Here is a 26,809-nt window from a genome sequence, read left to right as displayed (position 1 = left end):
AGAGCTATGGCACAGCTGTATGGAACATTGGTATCAGTGCTGCTATGACAAGTGCTCTTTCTACTGTAGCAGTGACAAACACAGGGGAACAGCCTTACAGGGGAACAGCCTTACAGGGGAACAGCCTTACAGGGGAACAGCCTTACAGGGGAACAGCCTTACAGGGGAACAGCCTTACAGGGGAACAGCCTTACAGGGGAACAGCCTTACAGGGGAGCAGCCTTACAGGGGAGCAGCCTTACAGGGGAGCAGCCTTACAGGGGAACAGCCTTACAGGGGAACAGCCTTACAGGGGAACAGCCTTACAGGGGAACAGCCTCACAGGGGAACAGCCTTACAGGGGAACAGCCTTACCCTTGCATAGTGCAATTCCACTCCGTACAGCTCCAGAGTCCTTGCTGTGTTCAGGTAATTAAACTCTGACTGGGCAGAAGACAGACCACTGAGGAGGAGGAGGAGAGTGAGAGAGAGATAATTGAGGGATAAGGTTCCTCAAAGTCAACCGCACGTAACCCATTCACAGAAAATAGAGCAGTACAGTGAGACCACGCTTATCCTTGGAAATGCACTCAATAAAACCTACTCTGCTATGAGAGCTGGTGCAGACAAGTATACAGCTGTGTATGAACATGTGCACCTGGGACACTAAAGAGAGTGTGCATGTGTTATGAAGATGGGCCTCTCTACCTGTGCTGTTGGTGGTGTTTGGTGACCTCCTTGTCGAACCCATGTGGTGGGTTGGGGATGAAGCAGAACTCTGAGAGGTAGCCAGGAGCATGCTCTGAGTCACTGTAGTCTCCCAACTCAGCTACACAACACACAGAGACAGAGAGAAAATATATTCAATAGTACACAGACAGTTAAGTCGACACACATAGCCGATATCATACACAGAAAACAGTAGGCCTATATTGTACAGGACAGACAAACCATTGCCTAGCAATGTAGTAATGAATAGAATACAAGAACCTCAATCAAAAGCCTGGTTATAAGGTCTATTAATGAAAGAGACAAGTGGTTGAGAAGCCTTGGCGCTCCAACCACCACTACAGTAGCTCAGTACCTCAGATCCACTGGCTTGTGGTCGTGTGTGAAACAGACCCCAATTCATACGAGTGGACATCTTAAAGGGCCAATCCTTCATTGAAACAATAACAAAGCAGTCTCCTTGCCTCTGTTTAGGTAAAAAGCTGAGGGATGGGGCTGGAGAAATGTAGCCGCTTTCAAATTCATAGACAGATCTATGGATGCAAGGACTGACCATCCAATATATAACATGTATAGTTTTAAGCATGTTTTGAGGCTATCCAGTGTTTGTTTACAAACATTGGAGTAAAACAAGCTTATATCAGTTATATTCTTCAATAATCAATGGGTATATATCATTAATTTATAAGTCCACAAATGTATGTAGAAACTGCAGATTGCTACTTTAAAGGGATAATTCGTGATTTTGGTAGTCTCTGCGGGCAGTTTAAAGGAAGTTGCCAACTAGCATTAGCGCAACTGGTAACGATCATTAGCGGAATGATTGGAAGTCATGCCTAGTTGGACTTCCTGTCATTGCGTTAATGCTAGTTAGCATTGGATCTCAAAACTACATCTAACTTCCTTCATACTGGACGCAGAGACATAAATATGATATCCACGAGTTCATCTGACTCTAGGGAAGTAGATAAGGGATATAGATATAATCACCATACCAAAAAAAGACCCACAATGCTCAAACTAAGTGGTAAATTGCCTATGGATTTATTAGCAGTATGCAAATAAATATCTATACAGCACTAATGCCAAAGCTTCAGCAGAGTGCATTTCTTGATCGAATTTGACCAGCCTCACTGATTTCGCAAAACTAACCGAATTACCAGCAGCATTTACCAGCACTATTCAATCATCTTGAAACTGAGTTGAAGCTAAAATGTTTCATAACACTATCCCCATGGCTACAATCAAATTAAATCCTTCTCATGGGTAGGGACATTGAGCTAAGTGAGATTCTGGACATGGACACCCAGTGGTGGTGTTGGAGGTGCAATTCAAATCCCTCCAGTGACCTATATCGCCATGAGACTCCCTGGGGAGTTTGGAGACAGAGGCCAGCCTCAGCGGGCCACTGCAGTGGGGATGGGGACTGACCCCTGGCTAACCCCCTCTCCAATCTGTCAAGAGCCATTATTCAGGTCAATCTGGTGACACAGGCTGGTAAACTTCACTCCTCAAGCTAAGGGCCCACCACAGTGGGATGCTGTGGCTCTGTGCTAGCTGGGGACCGCTAGGCTAGGATTTTCTATGCTACGCTAACATGTTACAGTAGTCAGCGTGCTAGTTTATGAGTTAGCATGTTGGTTACTGAGTTGAACTGCTAAGCCACTCTGCTATTGTTTCCCATGAGGAGGGGAGCTGAGCTGAAAAGGCTCTATTGTGGTACAGTATTCAGGACATTCCTCTTCAAGGCTGTGCAGCAGCAGTACTCTGCTGCACCGTGTACTTGGGGGCTCAAGTCATCTGCACTTGGTAGTTATGTACCACAGGAGGCGGCTGAGGGAAACCATGTGTTTGATGTATTTGATACCATTCCACTCAATCTGCGTCAGCCATTACGACGAACCCGTCCTCCCCAATTAAGGTGGCACCAACCTCCTGCGTTATGTACTGCACTATACTACAGTACACTGTGCTTTGCTGTCCTGAGCATGCTTGGCGAATGGCCAGTCACACTACCAACACAAAAAAGTCATACCACACAAATCAATCTGGGACAAAAGACGGGGAGAAACAGCCTAATGATATTAGCATAGCATTCCGTACACAGCGATCCATGTCCTGCTAACGTCAAGGGCATAAAGAGAGGATTATGGCCAATTTCAGGCTCCACTGCAAACTGCTTGTTTTATTGGGTGAGAGAATTAAAGAATAAATTGGATTTGACGTCGTAAAACGTTATGCAACGCGGCACACAAAGAGTGACTATTGGGAAGTCCTGGTGAGTACACTGACTCTCAGCTAAAGGCTTTCAACACACATCTTTCTAGTCATCTCACAATAAAAGCATTTGTGTTGCCTAGAGGCCAGAAACAGTGTAGCCTCGTATGAAGCAACAGAGAGATCAAATGGGTTAACTAACTACCAGTAGCTACATATCTTTAGCAGCACGCCAGGGGAATGGAATTTACAAGAAAATAAGAGCACCTCCTCCCAACTGCCCACTGCACTGAGGCTAGGAAACACTGTCACCACCGATAAATCTACAATAATCGAGAATTTCAACAAGCATTTTGCTACGGGTGGCCATGCTTTCCATCTGGCTACCACTACCCCGGCCACCAGCTCTGCACCCTCCGCTGCAACTTGCCCATGCCCCCCCGCTTCTCCTTCACACATTCAGATAGCTGATGTTCTGAAAGAGCTGAAAAATCTGGACCCCTACAAATCAGCTGGGCTAGACAAACCTCTCTTTCGTAACGTCTGAGATCCCCAGAGATTGGAAAGCTTCCGCGGTCATCCCCTCTTCAAAGGGGGTGACACTCTAGATCCAAAATGTTACAGACCTATATCCATCCTGCCCTGCCTTTCGAAAGTATTTGAAAGCCAAGTTAACAAACAGATCACCGACCTTTTTGAATCCCACCGTACCTTCTCCGCTATGCAATCCGGTTTCCGAGCTGGTCATGGGTGCACCTAAGCCCCGCTCAAGGTCCTAAACGATATTATAACCGCGATCGATAAAAGACAGTACTGCGCAGCCGTCTTCATCGACCTGGCAAAGGCTTTCGACTGTCAACCACCGCATTCTTATTGGCAGACTAAATAGCCTTAGTTTCTCTAATGACTGCCTCGCCTGGTTAACCAATTACTTATCAGAGTTCAATGTGTCAAATCGGAGGGCCTGTTGTCTGGACCTCTGGCTGTCTCTATGGGGGTGCCACAGGGTTCATCAATGATGTCGCTCTTGCTGCTGGTGACGATCGGATCCACCTCTATGCGGACGACACCATTTTATATACATCTGGCCCTTCATTGGACACTGTGTTAACAAACCTCCAAACGAGCTTCAACACCATACAACACTCCTTCCGTAGCCTCCAACTGCTCTTAAACACTAGTAAAACTAAATGCATGCTCTTCAACCGAACACTGCTTGCACCCGCCCACCCGACTACAATCACTACTCTCGGCGGGTCTGACCTAGCGAATGTGGACATCTACAAATACCTACAGTGAGGGAAAAAAGTATTTGATCCCCTGCTGATTTTGTACGTTTGCCCACTGACAAAGACATGATCAGTCTATAATTTTAATGGTAGGTTCATTTGAACAGTGAGAGACAAAATAACAACAACAAAAATCCAGAAAAACGCATGTAAAAAAATGTTATAAATCGATTAGCATTTTAATGAGGGAAATAAGTATTTGACCCCTCTGCAAAACATGACTTAGTACTTGGTGGCAAAGCCCTTGTTGGCAATCACAGAGGTCAGACGTTTCTTGTAGTTGGCCACCAGGTTTGCACACATTTCAGGAGGGATTTTGTCCCACTCCTCTTTGCAGATCTTCTCCAAGTCATTAAGGTTTCGAGGCTGACGTTTGGCAACTCGAACCTTCAGCTCCCTCCACAGATTTTCTATGGGATTAAGGTCTGGAGACTGGCTAGGCCACTCCATGACCTTAATGTGCTTCTTCTTGAGCCACTCCTTTGTTGCCTTGGCCGAGTGTTTTGGGTCATTGTCATGCTGGAATACCCATCCACGACCCATTTTCAATGCCCTGGCTGAGGGAAGGAGGTTCTCACCCAAGATTTGACGGTACATGACCCCGTCCATCGTCCATTTGATGCGGTGAAGTTGTCCTGTCCCCTTAGCAGAAAAACACCCCCAAAGCATAATGTTTCCACCTCCATGTTTGACGGTGGGGATGGTGTTCTTGGGGTCATAGGCAGCATTCCTCCTCCTCCAAACATGGTGAGTTGAGTTGATGCCAAAGAGCTCGATTTTGGTCTCATCTGACAACAACACTTTCACCCAGTTCTCCTCTGAATCATTCAGATGTTCATTGGCAAACTTCAGACGGGCCTGTATATGTGCTTTCTTGAGCAGGGGGACCTTGCGGGCACTGCAGGATTTCAGTCCTTCACGGCGTAGTGTGTTACCAATTGTTTTCTTGGTGACTATGGTCCCAGCTGCCTTGAGATCATTGATAAGATCCGCCCGTGTAGTTCTGGGCTGATTCCTCACCGTTCTCATGATCATTGCAACTCCACAAGGTGAGATCTTGCATGGAGCCCCAGGCCGAGGGAGATTGACAGTTATTTTGTGTTTCTTCCATTTGCAAATAATCGCACCAACTGTTGTCACCGTCTCACCAAGCTGCTTGGCGATGGTCTTGTAGCCCATTCCAGCCTTGTGTAGGTCTACAATCTTGTCCCTGACATCCTTCGAGAGCTCTTTGGTCTTGGCCATGGTGGAGAGTTTGGAAGCTGATTGAATGATTGCTTCTGTGGACAGGTGTCTTTTATACAGGTAACAAGATGAGATTAGGAGCACTCCCTTTAAGAGTGTGCTCCTAATCTCAGCTCGTTACCTGTATAAAAGACACCTGGAAGCCAGAAATCTTTCTGATTGAGAGGGGGTCAAATACTTATTTCCCTCATTAAAATGCAAATCAATTTATAACATTTTTGACATGCGTTTTTCTGGATTTGTTTGTTGTTATTCTATCTCTCACTGTTCAAATAAACATACCATTCAAATAATAGACTGATCATTTCTTTGTCAGTGGGCAAACGTACAAAATAAGCAGGGGATCAAATACTTTTTTCCCTCACTGTAGGTGTCTGGTTAGACTGTAAACTCTCCTTCCAGACTCACATTAAGCATCTCCAATCAAAAGTTAGATCTAGAATCGGCTTCCTATTTCGCAACAAAGCCTCCTTCACTCATGCTGCCAAACATGCCCTCGTAAAACTGACTATCCTACCGATCCTTGACTTCGGCGATGTCATTTACAAAATAGCCTCCAACAATCTACTCAGCAAATTGGATGTAGTCTATCACAGTGCCATCCGTTTTGTCACCAAAGCCCCATATACTACCCACTATTGTGACCTGTACGCTCTTGTTGGCTGGCCCTCACTACATATTCGTAGCCAAACCCACTGGCTCCAGGTCATCTATAAATCACTGCTAGGCAAATCCCTGTCTTATCTTAGCTCACTGGTCACCATAGCAACACCCACCCGTAGTCTGCGCTCCAGCAGGTATATCTCACTGGTCATCCCCAAAGCCAACACTTCCTTTGGCCGCCATTCCTTCCAGTTCTCTGCTGCCAATGACTGGAACGAACTGCAAAAATCTCTGAAGCTGGAGACTCTTATCTCCCTCATTAACTTTAAGCGTCAGTTGTCAGAGCAGCTTACCGATCACTGCACCTGTACACAGCCCTTCTGAAATTAGCCCACCCAACTACCTCATCCCCATGTTGTTATTTATTTTGCTAATTTGCACCCCAGTATCTCTATTTGCACATAATCTTTTGCACATCTATCATTCCAGTGTTAATTACGAAATTGTAACTATTTTTGCACTATGGCCTATTTATTTATTGCCTTACCTCCATAACTTACTACATTCGCACACACTGTATATATATTTTCTGTTGTATTTTTGACTTTGTTTTGTTTTACCCCATATGTAACTCTGTGTTGTTGTTTTTATCGCACTGCTTTGCTTTATCTTGACCAGGTCGCAGTTGTAAATGAGAACTTGTTCTCAACTGGCTTACCTGGTTAAATAAAGGTTAAATAAAAAAATAAAACACTGAACAGCATAGGACGCCAGGAGAATGGGTACTTACATTGAACAGCATAGGATGCCAGGAGAATGGGTACCCACATTGAACAGCATAGGACGCCAGGAGAATGGGTACTTACATTGAACAGCCTAGGACGCCAGGAGAATGGGTACTTACATTGAACAGCATAGGACGCCAGCAGCGCGGCAGTGTTGTGCGGGCATGGCAGTCTGTGGGACACAAATCACAAACACACGAGTCACCACATTGATTCATTTGGATCAATAGGAAAATCATTACAACAGCTTTTATCGATGGCAGCTACCAATAGAACAGTGTGTCAGAGTGCTGGGCCGGTAGAATCAGTGTAAGTCCACTAGAACAGTGTGTCAGAGTGCTGGGCCGGTAGAATCAGTGTAAGTCCACTAGAACAGTGTTTCAGAGTGCTGGGCCGGTAGAATCAGTGTAAGTCCACTAGAACAGTGTGTGAGTGTGCTGCTGAACCTGTGTAAATAAGAACAGCCAACTGAACTAACCTTCCAGTCAGGATGTCCTGTTTGAGCTGGAGGAAATATTGGTACCTACAGGGAATAAGGAGAGCAGTTACACCAACAATAATGTGATACAGATGTCCCTGTGATTACGGGACATAGAACATTTGGACATAATGTACAGTACACTAGATAAAGCACCTGGACCGGACCCACTCACATGGATTTTCTCTGATGCGCATTGCTTAGGCAACATTTCTATGATTTAACTTGTAGCCTGTTGTCTTTGTGTGTAACTAATACTGAATTAATCTCATCATAGTGTAAGAGCTCAACAGCACTGTTGTGTGCTGTCTGGAACCGATAACGCACATCCAAAACAGATCCATGCCACTCTGTATATACAAAGTGGTTTACTCACTTGATAAGGCTGGTTGAGCAAGATCATGCTTGAGGGGTGCATGGTTTGAATAAATAACACTGGAGTATCCATTTGACTGTAACTCTGTTTCTAATGACCATGGATGGACTCCCTTGCAATAGGGGCAGGCAGCCTCCATAGCATGCTATTCACGTTTATGCCTAGCTGTGTGCCAGGCTGCCAGCAGTGCAATTTGCCCATTATTGGTTAATCTACCTACCAAGCTGATCCTAGTCTTAGACTAACTTGTAGCGAGCTCGCGCTGGCCTTCCTGCCCCTCCTCTCTCTCCCTCACGCTGGCCTGCCTGCCCCTCCTCTCTCTCCCTCGCGCTGGCCTGCCTGCCCCTCCTCTCTCTCCCTCGCGCTGGCCTGCCTGCCCCATCTCTCTCTCCCTCGCGCTGGCCTGCCTGCCCCTCCTCTCTCTCCCTCGCGCTGGCCTGCCTGCCCCTCCTCTCTCTCCCTCGCGCTGGCCTGCCTGCCCCTGCTCTCTCTCCCTCGCGCTGGCCTGCCTGCCCCTCCTCTCTCTCTCTCTCTCCCTCGCGCTGGCCTGCCTGCCTGCCTGCCCCTCCTCTCTCTCTCTCTCTCTCGCTCTCTCTCTCTCTCTCTCTCTCTCTCGCTCTCTCACTGGCCTGCCTGCCCCTCCTCTCTCTCCCTCCCTCGCGCTGGCCTGCCTGCCCCTCCTCCTCTCTCTCCCTCGCGCTGGCCTGCCTGCCCCTCCTCTCGCTCTCTCCCTCGCGCTGGCCTGCCTGCCCCTCCTCTCTCTCTCTCCCTCGCGCTGGCCTGCCTGCCCCTCCTCTTTCTCTCTCCCTCCCTCGCGCTGGCCTGCCTGCCCCTCCTCCCTCTCTCTCCTCGCGCTGGCCTGCCTGCCCCTCCTCTCTCTCTCTCTCTCTCCCTCGCGCTGGCCTGCCTGCCCCTCCTCTCTCTCTCTCTCTCCCTCGCGCTGGCCTGCCTGCCCCTCCTCTCTCTCTCTCCTTCCCTCGCGCTGGCCTGCCTGCCCCTCCTCTCTCTCTCTCCTTCCCTCGCGCTGGCCTGCCTGCCCCTCCTCTCTCTCCCTCGTGCTGGCCTGCCTGCCCCTCCTCTCTCTCCCTCGCGCTGGCCTGCCTGCCCCTGCTCTCTCTCCCTCGCGCTGGCCTGCCTGCCCCTCCTCTCTCTCTCTCTCTCCCTCGCGCTGGCCTGCCTGCCCCTCCTCTCTCTCTCTCTCTCTCTCGCGCTGGCCTGCCTGCCCCTCCTCTCTCTCCCTCCCTCGCGCTGGCCTGCCTGCCCCTCCTCCTCTCTCTCCCTCCCTCCCTCGCGCTGGCCTGCCTGCCCCTCCTCTCGCTCTCTCCCTCGCGCTGGCCTGCCTGCCCCTCCTCTCTCTCTCTCTCTCCCTCCCTCTCTCTCTCTCTCTCTCTCTCGCTGGCCTGCCTGCCCCTCCTCTCTCTCCCTCCCTCGCGCTGGCCTGCCTGCCCCTCCTCCTCTCTCTCCCTCGCGCTGGCCTGCCTGCCCCTCCTCTCGCTCTCTCCCTCGCGCTGGCCTGCCTGCCTGCCTGCCTGCCCCTCCTCTCTCTCTCTCTCTCTCTCTCTCTCTCTCTCTCTCTCTCTCTCTCTCTCTCTCTCTCTCTCTCTCTCTCTCTCTCTCTCTCTCTCTCTCTCTCTCTCTCTCTCTCTCTCTCTCTCGCGCTGGCCTGCCTGCCCCTCCTCTCTCTCCCTCGCGCTGGCCTGCCTGCCCCTGCTCTCTCTCCCTCGCGCTGGCCTGCCTGCCCCTCCTCTCTCTCTCTCTCTCCCTCGCGCTGGCCTGCCTGCCCCTCCCTTCTCTCTCTCTCTCTCTCTCTCTCTCTCTCTCTCTCTCTCTCTCTCTCGCTGGCCTGCCTGCCCCTCCTCTCTCTCCCTCCCTCGCGCTGGCCTGCCTGCCCCTCCTCCTCTCTCTCCCTCGCGCTGGCCTGCCTGCCCCTCCTCTCGCTCTCTCCCTCGCGCTGGCCTGCCTGCCCCTCCTCTCTCTCTCTCTCTCCCTCGCGCTGGCCTGCCTGCCCCTCCTCTCTCTCTCTCCCTCGCGCTGGCCTGCCTGCCCCTCCTCTTTCTCTCTCCCTCCCTCGCGCTGGCCTGCCTGCCCCTCCTCCTCTCTCTCCCTCGCGCTGGCCTGCCTGCCCCTCCTCTCTCTCTCTCTCTCCCTCGCGCTGGCCTGCCTGCCCCTCCTCTCTCTCTCTCTCTCTCTCTCTCGCGCTGGCCTGCCTGCCCCTCCTCTCTCTCTCTCCTTCCCTCGCGCTGGCCTGCCTGCCCCTCCTCTCTCTCTCTCCTTCCCTCGCGCCTGGCCTGCCTGCCCCTCCTCTCTCTCCCTCGTGCTGGCCTGCCTGCCCCTCCTCTCTCTCCCTGCGCTGGCCTGCCTGCCCCTGCTCTCTCTCTCCCTCGCGCTGGCCTGCCTGCCCCTCCTCTCTCTCTCTCTCTCCCTCGCGCTGGCCTGCCTGCCCCTCTCTCTCTCTCTCTCTCTCTCTGCGCTGGCCTGCCTGCCCCTCCTCTCTCTCCCTCCCTCCGCTGGCCTGCCTGCCCCTCCTCCTCTCTCTCCCTCCCTCCCTCGCGCTGGCCTGCCTGCCCCTCCTCTCGCTCTCTCCCTCGCGCTGGCCTGCCTGCCCCTCCTCTCTCTCTCTCTCTCCCTCCCTCCCTCGCGCTGGCCTGCCTGCCCCTCCTCTCTCTCTCTCCCTCCCTCGCGCTGGCCTGCCTGCCCCTCCTCTCTCTCCCTCCCTCGCGCTGGCCTGCCTGCCCCTCCTCCTCTCTCTCCCTCGTGCTGGCCTGCCTGCCCCTCCTCTCGCTCTCTCCCTGGCCTGCCTGCCCCTCCTCTCTCTCTCTCTCTCCCTCGCGCTGGCCTGCCTGCCCCTCTTTCTCTCTCCTTCCCTCGCGCTGGCCTGCCTGCCCCTCCTCTCTCTCTCTCCTTCCCTCGCGCTGGCCTGCCTGCCCCTCCTCTCTCTCCCTCCCTCCCTCCCTCGCGCTGGCCTGCCTGCCCCTCCTCTCTCTCCCTCCCTCGCGCTGGCCTGCCTGCCCCCTCCTCTCTCTCCCTCGCGCTGGCCTGCCTGCCCCTCCTCTCCCTCGCGCTGGCCTGCCTGCCCCTCCTCTCTCTCCCTCCCTCGCGCTGGCTGGCCTGCCTGCCCCTCCTCTCTCTCCCTCCCTCGCGCTGGCCTGCCTGCCCGCCCCTCCTCTCTCTCCCTCGCGCTGGCCTGCCTGCCCCTCCTCTCTCTCCCTCGCGCTGGCCTGCCTGCCCCTCCTCATCTCTTCCTCGCGCTGGCCTGCCTGCCCCTCCTCTCTCTCCCTCCCTCGCGCTGGCCTGCCTGCCCCTCCTCTCTCTCCCTCCCTCGCGCTGGCCTGCCTGCCTGCCCCTCCTCTCTCTCCCTCGCGCTGGCCTGCCTGCCCCTCCTCTCCCTCACGCTGGCCTGCCTGCCCCTCCTCTCTATCTCTCCCTCGCGCTGGCCTGCCTGCCCCTCTTTCTCTCTCCTTCCCTCGCGCTGGCCTGCCTGCCCCTCCTCTCTCTCTCTCCTTCCCTCGCGCTGGCCTGCCTGCCCCTCCTGTCTCTCCCTCCCTCCCTCCCTCGCGCTGGCCTGCCTGCCCCTCCTCTCTCTCCCTCCCTCGCGCTGGCCTGCCTGCCTGCCCCTCCTCTCTCTCCCTCGCGCTGGCCTGCCTGCCCCTCTTTCTCTCTCCTTCCCTCGCGCTGGCCTGCCTGCCCCTCCTCTCTCTCTCTCCTTCCCTCGCGCTGGCCTGCCTGCCCCTCCTGTCTCTCCCTCCCTCCCTCCCTCGCGCTGGCCTGCCTGCCCCTCCTCTCTCTCCCTCCCCTCGCGCTGGCCTGCCTGCCTGCCCCTCCTCTCTCTCTCCCTCGCGCTGGCCTGCCTGCCCCTCCTCTCCCTCGCGCTGGCCTGCCTGCCCCTCCTCTCTCTCCCTCCCTCGCGCTGGCCTGCCTGCCCCTCCTCTCTCTCCCTCCCTCGCGCTGGCCTGCCTGCCCCTCCTCTCTCTCCCTCGCGCTGGCCTGCCTGCCCCTCCTCTCCCTCGCGCTGGCCTGCCTGCCCCTCCTCTCTCTCCCTCCCTCGCGCTGGCCTGCCTGCCCCTCCTCTCTCTCCCTCCCTCGCGCTGGCCTGCCTGCCCGCCCCTCCTCTCTCTCCCTCGCGCTGGCCTGCCTGCCCCTCCTCTCTCTCCCTCCCTCGCGCTGGCCTGCCTGCCCCTCCTCATCTCTTCCTCGCGCTGGCCTGCCTGCCCCTCCTCTCTCTCCCTCCCTGCGCTGGCCTGCCTGCCCCTCCTCTCTCTCTCCCTCCCTCGCGCTGGCCTGCCTGCCTGCCCCTCCTCTCTCTCCCTCGCGCTGGCCTGCCTGCCCCTCCTCTCCCTCACGCTGGCCTGCCTGCCCCTCCTCTCTCTCCCTCCCTCGCACTGGCCTGCCTGCCCCTCCTCTCTCTCCCTCGCGCTGGCCTGCCTGCCCCTCCTCTCCCTCACGCTGGCCTGCCTGCCCCTCCTCTCTCTCCCTCCCTCGCACTGGCCTGCCTGCCCCTCCTCTCTCTCCCTCCCTCCCTCGCGCTGGCCTGCCTGCCTGCCCCTCCTCTCTCTCCCTCGCGCTGGCCTGCCTGCCCCTCCTCATCTCTTCCTCGCGCTGGCCTGCCTGCCCCTCCTCTCTCTCTCTGCCTCGCGCTGCCCTGCCTGCTCTTTCTCTTTGATAATGATGCATGTGTGTGTTCAGTCTGTTGCCTGTAGAATATCCTAGATTAATCATGGGACCGATGTCGCCGGGATACAGAGGTATCTTCGGGCCAGTCTTGAGAGCACGGGGTACTCTTTGTTGCAGAGTGGGTGGGGGTGTTTTGTCTCATAATATGAAATTACAGTAGGCTAACGGTAGCTGGTATCGATTACCCTTTTCAGATATAATGGAATGGAAAGCGCCTCGGCTACAGCATTTTGTTTGTCTGTTAGGGTAAGCTACACTACAGCTTTTTAACTGGCCACACAAAACCCTCTTTGGGGATATGAATGGCATTTTACTTGTCTGTAAAGTAATGCAGCTTCTGAAGAGGGACTAACTTCCATCACTAGGCGATCAGAACTGCCAATCAAATAAACTCAAGCTGCTTCGCGCAGCCTGCCTGCAGACCACTCTCTCCTAAAAAAGTACTTCCAAGTTTTTTAAATACTATGACTTACCAAGACATTGAGTAGAAAGAAAGTACATCTAGCTACTCTACCATACAAAACAACACAGCAGCACATCAATCAGCAATGTTTCTTGTTGTCAGGGAAACAATAGAACATTATATGCCGGAGCAGAATTCTACTGTCTGAAAAGTTACAGACTCTTCTGATGCGGCACTTTTTAAAATTGTTATCAATGGTCGCTACTGACATGTTACTGTAGCTGCATTCCATGTCTGTAAAGGGTCGCGGTAGATATAACTTCATTGCCCGGTCATACATGCCTAATAGGACCATTATTCTACATTTTGAATTGACGTGGAATTTTGGCAGTTTAAACGTTAAGCAAAATGTTCAATTTCTCACATCCCTAATTAGTATCCTTACCTTGTGTATTCTTCCTGAAGTTTATTAGGGTCTGTCACAAAGAACTTCACTCTGAAGCTCAGATTATGAGGCGATCCCCCTGTAAATGCACAATGAAAGAGATGATTGTATTTACACTTTAAAACAACCACTTCCGTGTTAATTCATCCAGTGGTAGATTGAATGTTCACATACTTTTTAGTTGCTTCCTGATGGGTTTGTTTGGATCCAGCCACCTCTGTAAAATATAAATGAGGAGAAACTCAATGACACTATATTATTTCCTCAGCAGCTGTGTTCAATCTCAATTATTCACCAGTCAGCCCCCTCCACCTCTCACTCGCCCTATCTGTTTTCCAGATGGGAAATGCAAGCTGGGCCGTGATGATCTGTAGCTAGTAACAGTGCATTCGGAAAGTATTCAGACACCTTTATTTTTCCACATTTTCTTACATTGCAGCCTTATTCTAAAATGCATTAAATAAATACAATACCCCATAATGACGAAGCGCAAACAGGTTTTTAGAAATATTTGCAAATGTATTAAAAATAAAAAACAGAAATAGCTTATTTACATAAGTGTTCAGACCTTTGCTATGAGACTCGAAATTGAGCTCAGGTGCATCCTGTTTCCATTGATCATCCTTGAGATGTTTCAACAACTTGATATGAGTCCACCTGTGGTAAATTCAATTGATTGAACATTCTTTGGAAAGGCACACACCTGTCTATACAAGGTCCCACAGCTGACAGTGCATGTCAGAGCAAAAAACAAGCCATGAGGTCGAAGGAATTGTCCGTAGAGCTCTGAGACAGGACTGTGTCGAGGCACAGATTTGTGAAAGGGTACCAAAACATTTATGGAGCATTGAATGTCCCCAAGAACACAGTGGCCTCCATCATTCTTAAATGGAAGAAGTTTGGAACCACCAAGATTCTTCCTAGAGCTGGCCGCCCGGCCAAACTGGGCAATCGGGGGTTGAAGGGCCTTGGTCAGGGTGGTGACCAAGAACCTGATGGTCACTCTGACATAGCTCCAGAGTTCCTCTGTGGAGATGGGAGAACCTTCCAGAAGGACAACCATCTCTGCAGCACTCCACCAATTAGGCCTTTATGGTACAGTGGCCAGACGGAAGCCACTCCTCAGTAAAAGGCACACGACAGCCCACTTGGAGTTTGTCAAAAGGCACCTAAAGGACTCTCAGACCATGAGAAACAAGATTCTCTGGTTTAATGAAACCTAGATTGAACTATTTGGCCTGAATGCCAAGCGTCAAGTCTGGAGGAAACCAGGCACCGTTCGTCACCTGGCCAATACCATCCCTACGGTGAAGCATGGTGGTGGCGGCATCATGCAGTGGGGATGTTTTTCAGCGGTAGGGACTGGGAGACTAGTCAGGATCGAGGGAAAGATGAGTAGTACAGAGAGATCCTTGATGAAAACCTGCTCTAGAGCGCGCAGGACCTCAGACTGGGGAAAAGGTTCACCTTCCAACAGGACAACGACCCCTAAGCACACAGCCAAGACAATGCAGGAATGGTTTCGGGACAAGTCTCTTGAATGTCCTTGAGTGGCCCAGCCAGAGCCCGGACTTGAACCCGATCAAACATCTCTGGAGAGACCTGAAAATAGCTGTGCATCGACGCTCCCCATCCAACCTGACAGCTTGAGAGGATCTGCAGAGAAGAATGGGAGAAACTCCCCAAATACAGGTGTGCCCAGCTTGTAGCGTCATACTCAAGAAGACTCTAGTCTGTAATCGCTGCCAAAGGTGCTTCAACAAAGTACTGAGTAAAGGGTCTGAATACTTATGTAAAAAAAATAGATATACATTTGCAAAAAACATTTAAAACCTGTTTTTGCTTTGTCATTATGGGGTATCGTGTGTAGATAGATCAAGGTGGGAAAACAATGTAATCCATTTTAGAATAAGGCTGTAACATAACAAAATGTGGAAAAAGTGAATGATTCTGAATACTTTCCGAATGTACTGTACTAAGTACAAATTGACCACACAGTAGTGACAGTACACAACACTTTATGGAGGGGAGATGATGAGGAGGACGGTGTCAACACAACTCCTGTTCATATTAACACTGCATCAGTGTGGGTCATTGAGCAGCAAGCTGTGGTGTAGTATAGTGTGTAATGGCAGGCAATGCGTCCCATTAACATACAGGCTTCCAACATGACTTAGGCTAACAGATGGATTGTACAATGGGTTATGTAGAATAATAACTCCCCATCTTATCCCTCTCCATCCCCCTCCACTTCTCACTCCAACACAATAGTGTAGAGACTAAATTCACCACAGACACAGATAGTTACATTTAGTGAGAGCAGAAAAAGGCTATCCTCAAGTGAAAGACTTGATGGAGACGGACAGTAGTGAACGAGACAGTGTTGACTGAAGAAGTGTAAAAAGGTGTTTTGTCGTAAAGAGTATGACCTTGGCACCTACCGGGCTGTCAGAGGAGTCGTCGGACAGATGCAGGCCGAAGTAATCCCTCTCCGTCAGCTCCAGGTGTTTAAACACTTCCTCCAGTAGGACCTGACCCTGGTTGTGCTTCTGTAGAGGGGGAGAGAGAGTGGGGAAGAGGGAGGGAAAGGGGTGAGAGGGAGGGGGGTGAGAAAGAGGGAGCGAGAAAATAACTAATTATTTGTGTTTGTCTCCTAGCTAACTCCCCGTGCCTCAAGTCTCCATGGCAGCCAGGTCTGAGTAGCTGCTACCTATCACTGTCCGTCTCCCATAGCTTACTCACACCAGGGACACAGTGACAACCACTTGTCTCCCTTCTGCCCCCCCTGTGACACACAGCAGTGCTGTGCCAGTGAGGTGATGGTGTTGACACGGAGCTCCACAGAGATAAGTCCATGTCACAGCCCCAGCCCAGTCCTAAGCCACAGGAAGCAGCTCTGAGCTGACAGAGTGGGGAAACACAGCCTCTCCCTGCGTCCGCTATGTTTAGCCCTTTCTTTCTTTCTCTGGCTGGCACTGATGCCTGCTGTGTGAGTCCTCTGTGGGGTTAGTAGGTCCCAGTGAGCTGGGGGTGACTTTGGCTTTCTAAACCACTAGGTCACTATATCAACTTATCTGAATGAGAGGGAGACATAAAATTGCAAGGGACCTCACGATATGATACTATGTTACTTAGGTCCTTATACAATATTGCGATTCTCACGATTCTATACGTATTGGGATTCAATACTGCGATTTTATTGCGATATGACGTTCTAAACATAATACATCACTATGTCTGCTGCAGAGAAACACAAAGCATGAGAAAACTAGTTTAGATCAGTCAGGAAAATAAAAGTGCTGAAAACACGCTGGCAAACCCTTTAACCTCTAAAAGCTTTTGGGGGGGTTCTATTAAGCTAACATATGGAAGTGTTTTAAGATGGTCATACCATGGATCATTTAGTTATTTGATTTTGAATTTTAGACCCTTTTAGGTATATATATATACATACATACATATACACACACACACACACACATATATACAGTCGTGGTCAAAAGTTTTGAGAATGACACAAGTATTGGTCTTCACAAAGTTTGCTGCTTCAGTGTTTTTACATATTTTTGTCAGATGCTACTATGGTATACTGAAGTATAATTACAAGCATTCCATAAGTGTCAAAGGCTTTTATTGACAATTACATTAAGTTTATGCAAAGAGTCAATATTTTCAGTGTTGACCCTTCTTTTTCAAGACCTCTGCAATCCGCCCTGGCATGCTGTCAATTAACTTCTGGGCCACATCCTGACTGATGGCAGCCCATTCTTGCATAATCAATGCTTGGAGTTTGTCAGAAGTTGTGGGTTTTTGTTTGTCCACCCGCCTCTTGAGGATCAACCACAAATTCTCAATGGGATTAAGGTCTGGGGAGTTTCCTGGCCATGGAGCCAAAATGTCTATGTTTTGTTCCCCGAGCCACTTAGTTATCACGTTTGCCTTATGGCAAGGTGCTCCATCATGCTGGAAAAGGCATTGTTCGTCACCAAACTGTTCTTGGATGGTTGGGAGAAGTTGCTCTCGGATGATGTGTTGGTACCATTCTTTATTCATGGCTGTGTTCTTAGGCAAAATTGTGAGTGAGCCCACTCCCTTGGCTGAGAAGCAACCCCACACATGAATGGTCCCAGGATGCTTTACTGTTGGCATGACACAGGACTGATGGTAGCGCTCACCTTGTCTTCTCCGGACAAGCTTTTTTCCAGATGCCCCAAACAATCGGAAAGGGGATTCATCAGAGAAAATGACTTTACCCAAGTCCTCAGCAGTCCAATCCCTGTACCTTTTGCAGAATAGCAGTCTGTCCCTGATGTTTTTCCTGGAGAGAAGTGTCTTCCTCACTGCCCTTCTTGACACCATCCTCCAAAAGTCTTCGCCTCACTGTGCGTGCAGATGCACTCACACCTGCCTGCTGCCATTCCTGAGCAAGCTCTGCACTGGGGGTGCCCCGGTGAATCAACTTTAGGAGACGGTCCTGGCGCTTGCTGGACTTTCTTGGGCGCCCTGAAGCCTTCTTCACAACAATCTCCTTTAAGTTCTTGATGATCCGATAAATGGTTGATTTAGTTGCAATCTTACTAGCAGCAATATCCTTGCCTGTGAAGCCCTTTTTGTGCAAAGCAATGATGACGGCACGTGTTTCCTTGCAGGTAACCATGGTTAACAGAGGAAGAACAATGATTTCAAGCACCACCCTCCTTTTAAAGCTTCCAGTCTGTTATTTTAACTCAATCAGCATGACAGAGTGATCTCCAGCCTTGTCCTCGTGGCTGTATTTGATCCCCTGCTGATTTTGTACGTTTGCCCACTGACAAAGACATGATCAGTCTGAACAGTGAGAGACAGAATAACAAAATCCAGAAAAACGCATGTCAAAATTGTTATAAATTGATTTGCATTTTAATGAGGGAAATAAGTATTTGCTGCGTTTCAAACTCAAAGTAGGACAGCCCTTGGCCCTAAACCGTTTTACATCGTCACATCCAAGTGTACATTAAATGTCCCTTGCCCAAGCGAGGGAGAGTGATGTCTGATGGTCGGAGAGGCAACGTCATTGGTGGAAATCTTGAAATTGAGTTTAAAAAACAACCAACCTAAAAATATTTATGTACCTAGTAAGCTAACGTAGCTAGCACTCCTGTCAGGCAGCTAGGTACAGTTACCATAGCTGGCTATCTAGTTTTATAGTTTGGTCATTTATTCCAATACATTTCAGAATTCCCAAAAATATGTTTATGAATCTAGCTACGTTTTATAGGCTCCTCACTACGAGACTAAGCCAATTTGCTAACGCTGAAATCAATGTCGTCTATATATAATTTTTTAGCAAGCTAGCTTCCTATTTTTTCTGGCATGCCGAAAATACAGCCCTGTTGATTACATTTCACACTTCGCGGCCACCAGTTTGACATGTGACTACAGTTTGCATTGAATTGACCGTCATATCATCCCCGCAAGTGACCAAAGTCCCTCGAGCTAAATCGAGGGGGCAACGTATGTGAATTGGACCGCATTCAAACTGCATCCGGTTTCAACGGGGCAAAGTGGCTAGCGCAAGGGCTGAGAGTAAAAATAATGTGTTTGGACTGCTGCCATCATTCAACTATTCCTCTCGGATTTAAGATACCATTGCACAAACATGCTTATCGAGGCCTAGACCAGCACTGGTACCAGGGATTATTAGCTAACTAGCTACGTTTGCTCTGACTCTTAGTACATTTAGCAAGTTAGCTAGCCCGCTAACTAGCATTAACTGCTAACAATATTGTAACGACCCTGTATTGTGTTCTGTGTTCATGGATGTGTTATCGTTCTCATGGGTGCTAGCAGGGGTTAAATATGCCAGGACAGATGGAAAGGTTGGGGGGGTATGATGGGTAATCCCGCGGGGTTTTGGAATGCTTAAATAGGGGTTACGGTCTCATCTCTCTCTCTTCTGTTCGGGACCCTTGATTTGACATGTTCTATTTGTGTATGTTCGAGGTTTAGCGGCGTGGGTTGTGGCCTGAACAATAGCCCATTCAGGAATAAACCTGTGTTCTGCCTGTACACCTGGTGCCCGTCTCTCTGTTACTTTATGACCCAGCTGGGTCATTACAATATTTATGTTATCCTCAACTTGCTAAGAAAATACAAACTAGCTGACAGTAGTTTGCAGACAGTAAGATACAAACTAATAGTGTAACTATAGAACGCTTGTGGAAAGCAGTATCGTCGTGACCAACATATTGTTGCGTCTATCTGACCATGCAGGCTGCAGAGTGAACGGCAAGAAAGTATTTGTGAGTCCTTGGTCGAGCAACCGCTCTCTCCTTGAGTGACAGGGGGGCAGGGCTTGGTGTGGGAAGCAGCATGAAGCAGGAGTGAGAAAGACGACTCATGTAGCAAACTATAAAAATTGACATTACACGCGCAGGAGTTTCGTATCACATTTAACAAACCAAACATTGAAATAGCGTTATAGAAGGTAAAGTAAAAACCCAAACCGGACTGTGCATCAATATAGTAAAATACTGTATACCACCCAGCCCTATGTCAGGGTTTCCCAACTGGCGGCCCGCAGGCTGGTTTTCTGAGCGAAAAAGTTTTGTTCTGTGGAATTTCCATTGTTGAACATAAAATACTAAAAAACACCAGGAAATCAGCTCCAATTGATTTTACCTTAAGAAATCTGTTCCGAAGTATTCCTACACATAATAGAGACACGGCGTGATCGTGTAATCAAGGTTTGAAATAATTGTTTTACGCAAACATATTTTTGGACTTCTAGAGATCAATTTGCAGTCTACAAATGATTTGTAATTATGTTCCGACCATCCGCTCAAGAAAAAAAATCGGCCTGCGGCTGAATCTTCTTGATTATCCCTGCTGTGTGTGTTATTAGCTGCTTCCTGGCTATCTGAAGTGCTTGTGCTGACTGGATGTGGGATCTTTCTCTGGCTGCTGTCTAAAAAGCAGACATGTTAATGTAGGTGCCACTTCCGAGTGGCGCAGTGGTCTAAGGCTGTGCCACTAGAGATCCTGGTTCGAATCCAGGCTCAGTCGTAGCTGGCCGTGACCGGGAGACCCATGGGGCGGCGCACAATTGGCCCAGCGTCGTCCAGGGTAGGGATGTAGCTCAGTTGGTAGAGCATGGCGTTTGCAATGCCAGAGTTGTAGGTTCGATTCCCACGGGGGGCCAGTATGGAAAAAAAATAATGTATGCACTCACTAACTGTAAGTCGCTCTGGATAAGAGCGTCTGCTAAATGACTAAAATGTAAAATGTTTGTTTTCTGTTGCTCATTAGAAAACATTATTTCAGTCTTGGAGGCGTGTTTCCTGGCAGTCTCCGCGTTTGGTTAATGATGTTTGTCCCCCATTAGACACTGTAGACGCAGAAGCCTATTTCACTTCCTCAAAATCACCAGAATGAATCGAAGATAACTCAAGAAATCTGTAATTAATTTTTCCCGTGAATGTTTTAGTTGCGCAACTTTATATCTAACTAAGGTGTTTGGTGCAGTATTTCTCAAGTAAAACAATGTGTGACGTGTTGTCTTACGTGGACAAAATCGGAGCTGCTGGGCAAGTCTGTCTCACGGTCTATGCTATTGGATAGAGAGCAATCACCGCTGCTGTTCACCCCATGTCAATAGACAAATGGACATCCTAAAACCCAACCTTCAATTACCCGTTGTGACGCACGGATGTTCCGAACTCAGTTTTAGACGAGACTGACTTTATGACCAATGATCCTATTTACACGTTATAGTCAATTTTGACAATAGAATAAATGTTTGACTCATATCGATGACACATACAAGCATTTCGCTACACCCGCAATAACATCTGCTAAATAGAGTATGTGACCAATAACATTTGATTTGACAGGCCGTTTTCAAAGGGATTCCTTGCTTTTTAAAGGCAGTAGCTATTTAAGACTGGGCTGACACTTTCTCTTTATAATAATAATAATAATAATATGCCATTTAGCAGACGCTTTTATCCAAAGCGACTTACAGTCATGCGTGCATACATTTTTGTGTATGGGTGGTCCCGGGGATCGAACCCACTACCTTGGCGTTACAAGCGCCGTGCTCTACCAGCTGAGCTACAGAGGACCAGGTTAGGAGAATAGATGGCAAAGTTAGATTAACACAGGTCTTGAAAGATACTTCAGTTATCTGAGCAGCACTGGAAGGCAAGGCAACTGGAGAGAGAACTAAACTAAAGGGCTATCTGTGAAGGAGAATGGCAATGGGCCCATTCTGAGATCCCCACTGAAGCCTGGGCTGGGACAGAGAGAGAGAGAGTGAGTGGATGACTGACGACTCGGCAGACAGGGCCATACAAACAGTCTTTGTGCTGATCTTCATCAATACCCCCACCACTATCTGTGAGCCAGCGCCTGAGATGGTGTGAGGACTGGACTAGCGAGGGAGGAGGGGAACGTTAGGGTGAATACAAGCCGGGGGTCTGAATGGAAAATATTTCTAAAGTAGATGTGGTGTCAATGCACTAAAGTCTATGTGTATGAGAAATATAGTATTTACATGTAAACATACTGAACATGGTTGCAATCTTAAGAAAGAAAGAGAGAGCTAGATGGATCTCTGGTAAAGTCTCTGAAAAGGAGGCTTGGGGCACTGCTAGAGCCAAAGCTTGGAGGAATGAGGGAAATGTTTAGAGACATGATGCAGCTTGTTCAGGAGCAGTAGAAGACATATAGATAGACTGGCAGGCAGGGAGGGAGAGAAAGAGGCAGGTAGGGAGGGAAAGGAGGAGGCAGGGAGGGATATAAGGAAAGAGGCAGTAAGAGGAGGGAGGCAGGCATGCAAAGGAGGAGGCAGGGAGGGAGAGAGAGGATGAGGCAGGCAGGCATGGAGAGAGAGAAGGAGCTTTTTAATGGAAATTCCAAAGCCAAAAGTAGTTAACATTGAAAATATTCCATTGTCTCTGTCAGGTTGTGTATATTACTTAGTTTTTATTTGGCGGCATTATTATTTTTCATTCCTTAAAGTCATCATCCCATCTCTGCTCAGGCAGTAGCAGCCAAACAACACTATCTCTACTTCCCATACTGTACTGTCGTTAGTCATCCTATTTAGTTAGCTAGGTTAGCTGTAGAGCTATCTGACTAAATAATGTTACTAGTTCTTCAAAGAAGGTAAGGCATACTTTCACAAACTGTCTCGATCGCCCTCTCTTGTTGCTGTGCTTTGTACATTCCTCTCTCATTCGGTCTAAGTGGTCTGTGTGTATCTAACCTAACGTAGCAGGCATAATGTTCTGATTATGATCAGATCTTAAAAGTTTAAACAGGTCACATCAAATCAAATTTTATTTGGCAAATGCGCCGAATACAACAGGTGTAGACCTTACAGTGAAATGCTTACTTACAAGCCCTTAACCAACAATGCACTTTTAAGAATGCAGTATGAAAAATGTATGCACTCACTAACGGTAAGTCGCTCTGGATAAGAGCGTCTGCTAAATGACTAAAATGTAAAATGTAATAAAATGTATACATCTCTGCCTGAGCTAGAAAAAACAGACGCAATGGACTGTCATTGTAGTTGAAATTATGGTCATTGTAGTTAATTACCACATTTCTGAGCTGAACTAGGTTGAATATTTGCTTAATGAAAACTCCTTTCAGCCCAGCATCCCGCATAGTTCTGGAGTTGATTTCTCTAGTGAATTATTTGATTTATCTCTAGAGAAATGGCTTGTTGGGCTCGACCCCCCCAAAAAACGAAATGGAATTCAAGTAATTGAACCGACCTTAGTTGTTTAGTACCGGAAAACCCCTTGAAATGTCGGTTAATCACTGAGCACTACACCTCACTATTTGTGCTCAGTCAAGCATAAACCAACTACCTCTCCCCACCCCAGCCACATCCAGACAAAAAATATGACTAGGAATGACAATATTTAGTGACTCGTCTTTGACACCAACAACCACTCAGGTCCTTTCTTACTCTCCCGTTCATCCTCCTCACTCCTCCTCCCTTCCTACTTTCTCAACACTCCATCTTGTCTTCTCAGTTTCCGCTCACATTCAGAGGAACTGTTCAGTCAGGGTATGTAGGTCGCGACAAGGCTTGGCCAAATCTGATCAATCCAACTCTTGTTATACCAGGGATGTCTGGCTTTCCAGGAACTGCAGAGTACAAATCGATACAGAACTGAGGAAGGAAATCGAAAGAAAGTTGAGCTTGATTAATTTAGCTACTGAGCCAAGATCAGTGTCACGAGCTCCTTTTATAGCTGGGCTACCGTGGCAACAGATGGAGTATATATACAGTATCAACCAGAAAAACATTACAACTCAGTGAAGTTGCATAATAATATAATTCACATATTCCCACATTTTTATATTCCTACTGACAGTGAATATGATTGTGTGGCCATCTGAACACGCTCAATTAACCATGCTATACTTCTCGGATGAAGGCTTTTCCTCTTTCTGAACAATGGCAACATGGAGAGAAAAAACAAATGTCCTGTGGCAAACATTCTGTGACTGGCTGGCTGCCTCAAGATCAAATAACCTAGCAGAAGCAGTGATTGCTCCCTATCAGGAAGGAAAACACTGGTGTTGCAATAAAGACACTGAACACTGATTTTTTTCATTCATAATTGCTGTGTGTGTGTGTGTTTAGCTAGAAAGACGCTGCCTGTGAGCGAGTATGTACTTGAATGGGCAGCCCTTAGGGAGGCTCCTATGTGAGCAAGAATGTCAGGCATTTCACGGTGAGAGGAGCTAGGGCTGCAGCCCATGCCTCAACCCCCACCACCCTGCAGAGGATGGAAGGAATGGATGGGGGACATTTCCATCTTAGATTTACAACATGTTGTGGTCTTACAGTCCTTGGTATCTTCTAGGAGAGAGATAGCCCTGAAAGAGGACAGTGTTGAACAGTTGGAGTGCCAGAGTTGGTGTGTAGAGTAGGGCTGCAGTAAATCCCACTGATTCCAAAAGCTTCTCTGGGATATGGCCATATAGTGCTTAAGACATGGTTAAGAGTTACAGCACATTACAATGGATCAGGAGGAACATACAGTGCCTTCAGAAAGTATTCACACCCCTTTTTCCACATTTTGTTGTGTTACAAAGTGGGATTAAAATAGATTTTGTCAACGATCTACACCAAAAAATACTCTTAATGACAAAGTGGAAGAAAAATTCTAACATTTGTAAAGAATCTATGAAAAATAAAACACTAATATATCTTGATTAGATAAGTATTCAAACCCCTGAGTCAATACGTTAAATCACATTTGGCAGTGATTACAGCTGTGAGTCTTTCTGGGTAAATCTCTAAGAGCTTTGCACAATATTTGTACAATATTTGCACATTATTCTTTTTAAAATGATTTAAGCTCTGTCAAGTTGGTTGTTGATCATTGCTAGACAGCCATTTTCAACTCTTGCCATAGATTTTCAAGCCGATTTAAGTCAAAACTGTAACTAGGCCACTCAGGAACATTCAATGTCATCTTGGTAAGTAACTCCAGTGCATTCAGAAACTATTCAGACCCCTTGACTTTTTCCACATTTTATTACGTTAGCCTTTGTCAAAAATGTATTACATTGAATTTTTCCCCTCATCAATCTACACACAATAGTCCATAATGACAAAGCAAAAACAGGTTTGTAGAAATGTTTGCACATTTACTAAAAATACAAAACTGAAAAATTACATTTACATAAGTATTCAGACCCTTTACTCAGTACTTTGTTGAAGCACCTTTGGCAGCAATTACAGCCTTGAGTCTTCTTGGGTATGACACTACAAGCTTGGCACACCTGTATTTGGGGAGTTTCTCCTATTGTTCTCTGCAGATCCTCTCAAGCTCTATCAGGTTGGATGGTGGAGCGTCGCTGCACAGCTATTTTCAGGTCTCTCCAGAGATGTTCGATCGGGTTCAAGTCCGGGCTCTGGCTGGGCCACTCAAGGACATTCATGAAACTTGTCCCAAAGCCACTCATGCATTGTCTTGGCTGTGTGCTTAGGGTCATTGTCCTGTTGGAAGGTGAACCTTCGCCCCAGTCTGAGGTCCTGAGCGCTCTGGAGCAGGTTTTCATCAAGGATCTCTCGTTCATCTTTCCCTCGATCCGGACTAGTCTCCCAGTCCCTGCCGCTGAAAGACATCCCCACAGCATGATGCTGCCACCACCATGCTTCACCCTAGGGATGGTGCCAGGTTTCCTCCAGACTTGACACTTGGCATTCAGGCCATAGAGTTGAATCTTGGTTTCATCTGACCGGATAATCTTTTTTCTCATGGTCTGAGAGTCTTTGGGTGCCTTTTGCCAAACTCCAAGTGGGCTGTCATGTGCCTTTTACTGAGGAGTGGCACTCTACCATAAAGGCCTGATTGGTGGAGTGCTGCAGAGATGGTTGTCCTTCTGGAAGGTTCTCCCATCTCCACAGAGGAACTCTGGAATTCTGTCAGAGTGACCATCAGGTTCTTGGTCACCTCCCTGACCAAGGCCCTTCTCTCCCGATTGGCCAAGCGGGAGAGTTTGGCCAAGCGGCCAGCTCTAGGAAGAGCCTTTGTGGATCCAAATTTCTTCCATTTAAGAATGATGGAGGCCACTGTGTTCTTGGGGACCTTCAATGCTGCAGACATTTTTTGCTACCCTTCCCTAGATCTGTGCCTCGTCACAATCCTGTCTCGGAGCTCTACAGACAATTCCTTCGACCTCATGGCTTGGTTTTTGCTCTGACATGCACTGTCAATTGTGGGATCTTATATAGACAGGTGTGTGACTTTCCAAATCATGTCCAATCAATTGAATTTACTACAGGTGGACTCCAATCAAGTTGTAGAAACATCTCATGGATGATCAATGGAAACAGGATGCACCTGAGCTCAATTTCGAGTCCCATAGCAAAGGATCTGAATACTTACGTAAATAAGGTATGTTTTTTTTTTTTATATACATTTGCAAGCATTTCTAAAAACCTGTTTTCGCTTTGTCATTATGGGGTATTGTGTATAGATTGATGAGGAATTTGTTTTATTTAATACATTGTAGAATAAGGCTGTAACAAAATGTGGAAAAGGTCAAGGGGTCTGAATACTTTCCGAAGGCACTGTATATTTGTCCTTGTTTTTTAGGTTATTGTCCTGCTGAAAGATGAACTTGTCTCCCAGTGTCTGCTGGAAAGCAGACTGAACCAGGTTTTCCTCTAGGAATTTTGTGCTAGCTCTATCTGTGTCTTTTTATAATAAAAAACTCCCTAGTCCTTGCCGATGACAAGCATACCCATAACATGATGCAGCCACATCCATGCTTGAAAATATGAAAAGTGGTACTCAGTGATGTGTGTTGTATTTGCCCCAAACACAACACGGTGTATTCAGGACAAAGTTCATTTGACAAATTTTTTGCAGTTTAACTTTAGTTCCTTGTTGCAAACAGAATGCATGTTGTGGAATATTTTTATTCTGTAAAGGCTTACTTCTTTTCACTATCAATTAGGTTAGTATTGTGGAGTAACTACAATTTTGTTGATCCATTCTCAGTTGTCCTATCACAGCCATTAAACTCTGTTTTAAAGTCACCATTGGCATCATGGTGAAATCCCTGAGCGT

General features: G+C 48.3%; 1 protein-coding gene across 3 annotated transcripts in view; it reads right to left on the bottom strand.

Annotated features, from left to right (window-relative positions):
* The window catches only part of LOC121555173 (tyrosine-protein phosphatase non-receptor type 4), a 107,674-nt gene that overhangs the window by 32,161 nt on the left and 48,704 nt on the right, over nucleotides 1–26,809 (bottom strand). Inside the window, exons 3-9 of one of the 3 annotated variants that reach the window (XM_041868999.2) lie at nucleotides 15,650–15,769; nucleotides 13,395–13,437; nucleotides 13,221–13,299; nucleotides 7,326–7,370; nucleotides 6,967–7,019; nucleotides 688–808; nucleotides 355–442 (exon numbers count right to left, since the gene is read on the bottom strand). In XM_041868999.2, coding sequence (XP_041724933.1) covers nucleotides 355–442; nucleotides 688–808; nucleotides 6,967–7,019; nucleotides 7,326–7,370; nucleotides 13,221–13,299; nucleotides 13,395–13,437; nucleotides 15,650–15,769 — 549 coding nt within the window. Of the gene's footprint in view, nucleotides 1–354; nucleotides 443–687; nucleotides 809–6,890; nucleotides 6,907–6,966; nucleotides 7,020–7,325; nucleotides 7,371–13,220; nucleotides 13,300–13,394; nucleotides 13,438–15,649; nucleotides 15,770–26,809 lie in introns of those variants that run through there. The other 2 variants (XM_041869000.2, XM_041869001.2) reach the window with 2 other exon arrangements.

This window comes from Coregonus clupeaformis, chromosome 40 (assembly GCF_020615455.1).
Source record: "Coregonus clupeaformis isolate EN_2021a chromosome 40, ASM2061545v1, whole genome shotgun sequence".
NCBI classification, from domain to species: domain Eukaryota; kingdom Metazoa; phylum Chordata; class Actinopteri; order Salmoniformes; family Salmonidae; genus Coregonus; species Coregonus clupeaformis.
This window is presented reverse-complemented; position numbering and strand designations above follow the sequence as displayed.